The sequence below is a fragment of the Arachis ipaensis genome, chromosome B09, assembly GCF_000816755.2.
Source record: "Arachis ipaensis cultivar K30076 chromosome B09, Araip1.1, whole genome shotgun sequence".
Classification (NCBI taxonomy): Eukaryota; Viridiplantae; Streptophyta; class Magnoliopsida; order Fabales; family Fabaceae; genus Arachis; species Arachis ipaensis.
This window is the reverse complement of record NC_029793.2, coordinates 24,907,869-24,911,324: the sequence shown is the minus strand read 5'-3', so window position 1 is coordinate 24,911,324 and position 3,456 is coordinate 24,907,869. Positions and strand designations below refer to the sequence as shown.

Genomic DNA, 3,456 nt, shown 5'->3' with positions numbered 1-3,456 from the left:
GTAACATCTTCTATGTCTTCATCATTCTGCACCAATTCGTTAATCCATTTTCATACATGAGCACCATGCCAACTACCAAATAAGTTAAAAAAGAAAAAAGGAAATGAACAAAATAACGTTCTCTGTTTCTCTCTTTAATTATCTAAGTATGTTTGTATTGAAAGTTATTTAAGCTTTTTCAAAACTAATAATCAATCTAAGTGATAGATAAAACAAAAAAAAATATCAGGTGCATACAAAAAATCAATTATAAATCAGTCACTATATATATTATTTAATTCTAACATATATTTTATATGAATAACTAATTTCGTAGTCATTTTTATATACGTTTTAATGTCATTAAAAAAAATTTTTAAAATTAGAGAATTAGAGATAGAAAAAAATAGAATTCACTAAAAAAAATTAACCAAAAAATAAAGAGAGATATTTTAAGACATTTTAAGATTTACATATTTAATTTTCCTAATACAATTTCTAATTTTTCTATTTATTATACTTCCAACTTATTTCTATTATTTGAGCCACTCTCCAATTGTATTCATTCTAATTATATACACTTAGTATAGTATGGTGGTAAAAAAATTAAAATATTATTTGTATATTAAAATCAATCACTAAAATTAATCATTATGTATTTATATATATAAATACATATATGGTTTAACTTATTTTTAATATATATTTTATACTAAAATAGTTGATTTTAATGTAAATAATATGATAAAAAAAAACATGGGTGTGTGCGCTTACCTCGCTTGAGTAGGTGGAGTCATGGAGGTCTTGTTTCCGGCTATAAATGTGTGTGTTGTTTGTTGACGCTCCAAGCGAACACACAGACGAATATTCTATCAAGGGTTCGTTACAGAAGCCGGTATCCACCACTTTCCTCTTATTATTATTGCTAACAGATTTTAACTGCTTTTCAGGAAACGGTTCTTCTTTGTTGTTATCAGCATCACGTGAAACAGAACTATTCTGACGAAGCATTGAAGGTCTTAAAAAAGTGGAAAAATTCATGAGCTTTCCTGCTGCAAAGTCTTGTTGGTTTAACAATGATGAGTCTGCTATTCTTAGTTTCTTGAAAGTAGTTGTTGATGCTGACGATGATGAATTATACAAAGATGTGTATGAGAATTGTGATGCTGCCGCCGCTTCGTGTTTATTATTATCTTTTTCTTCTTTCTTCTTTGTTGTTATGATACTATTACTTGTACTTGATGATGATCCTTCTTTTACCATAACTTGCTCCAAGAAACAATCATTTCCGTAACTGAAAATTCAAAAAATAAAATAAATAAACAAAAGAGAGAGAATAAAGAAAGAGAGGAAGAGTGGCTTCTTACACGGAGGTTGGGTTCATCCCAGCACGAAAGAGTTCAAGCTTCTTCTCAGCCATTCAACAATTAAAGAAAGAAAGAAAGATTGGAAATTGTTTCACATGTAAAATTAAGCTCTAGCTAGCGTTGCGTTTCGTATATATAGTCTTGATTAACTTTTGAGGAAGAAGGAGATTAATAATAATAATAATAATAATAATAATAATAAATTAAATTAAGTTAAATANGAATATATATATATATAGCCCCAAAGTATATAAATAGGTGAAAGAAGCATGGCATATGAGATGACTAGCTAGCTAGTTCAAATCGGAGGAAATTAATTAATTTAATTAATATTAGAACATGTGGTCCACATGTTAGATTGTCATATCTCAATTTAAGTTCCTAGTACTGATTTGTGTAAAATAAATAATAATTCAGGTATAGCGCCAAAGTCTATTATCATATTTGTTTGCATAAATATTATCCACATCTGCCCCATTATGGGAGTTAGGTACCAACTGAGATAATGGGATGGACCAGTGTCTTGCCAAAAGAAAAAGAATCAAATCCATACAAAATTATATCTTTCCATACTCTTAATTATGAGATACTAGTTTTTTCAGGGTTTTTTTTTTTCTCTCTTCGTATTTATACCTGAAGTTCTGATACCATGTATCTAGCTTCCTTCCAAATCCGATGAGTTTATTTACGTAAAGAAATAAGGATAAGATCTAAAGATGGACATATAAGTATCGTTTTCGGATTATTAGTATTTAGGATTAAATATTATTTTAGTTGTTATGATTTTAGCTTAAAATTAAAATCATTCTTAACGTTAATGATATGATAATGTATTAAGAGACCGAGAGAATTAGATAAAAATCTGAAAAAATAGGATAGAAATTTCTAAAATTAGAATTGGAGATAGAAAAAATTTAGAGTTTTTAATTATATTATGTATATTTAATATTTATATTATTACATTTTACTACCAAAATTTTATTGTTTAAAAAAAATTAGGTCCATTAAAAAAAGTTTAATAATATTGTTTAAAATTCTGATTGATAACAATACAAGAATGCTATTTTGAATGTTGGCCAATTTGTCATTCGATTGCGATTAGTCTCCCTCCTCGTGTTCAAGGAAAGCACCGTTGAGATCTAATTAGAGTTTTTAATTTTTTTTTTTTTTTACATAAAAAATAATAAGAAGGTTCAAACTCGTAATTTTTAAGTAAGTATGTGGAGACTATGCCATTTGAGTTATAGTTTGTTGGTGAATTAAAATTTTTAATTACATTATACATATCCACATTATTATATCATACTCTTATTTATAGCATAATTCTCTAAGTGAGCTATAAGTCCAATATTAATTCTAACAGTTAATTTTAGTTTAATTTTAAAATCACTATTTCAGTCCCAAATATTTTTTTAAAGACAAAATTATCTCTTTATTTCTTTTCTTTTATCTCATTTTTACAAAATCTTTTATCCTTTCTTCATTACTCCCAACATAACAAAAAAAAGTATTTACTAATATGATTGTTTAAAATTCTAACACAAATTCTTTTGTATTGAACTTGCCTCTGGTGTTAGGCTTTTGAGCAACTATATTTGTGAATGGTTTCTTTTATTACGTTATGATGAATGATGAATGATGAAAGATGAATGAATGACTTCGTGAAAATGAGAAGAAAATAATAAAATAAAAGAAAAACTTTATCTTTAAAAAAATGTTTGGGACCGTAAAAGATAATTTTAAAATTAAACAAAAATTAACATTAAAAATTATTTTAAACACAAAAAGGTTGGAAACGATTTCGATTTACTCACTTTGGAGTCCGTGCTGAAACTAGAATTTTTGCTTGGCTCAAGAGGACCAACATAAAAGACATAACTAGATAGGAGGCAAAAGAATAAAATTAAGGAGCCAAATCATAAAAATAAAATATTTTATATGTAAAATTTTTAAATTGGTAGGTCATTGCCCCGTCATATAAACTATGAGTCCTATCATTACTTGCAACACCACCCCTTCTAACATTCACTCTTGAGATCAGATTTGAAACGAGAAGAACAATAGAAAAATTATAACGGAAAAAAGATATTAAAAAAAAAAGTGATTGTTG

At 26.9% G+C, this 3,456-nt stretch overlaps 1 protein-coding gene across 1 annotated transcript in view; it reads right to left on the bottom strand.

Annotated features, from left to right (window-relative positions):
• Positions 1 to 1,559, bottom strand: part of LOC107619574 (transcription factor PIF3) — a gene marked incomplete in the record, with an annotated part of 2,735 nt that extends 1,176 nt beyond the window's left edge. Inside the window, 3 exon segments of the mRNA XM_016321868.2 lie at positions 1 to 26; positions 754 to 1,273; positions 1,347 to 1,559. Coding sequence (XP_016177354.1) covers positions 1 to 26; positions 754 to 1,273; positions 1,347 to 1,399 — 599 coding nt within the window.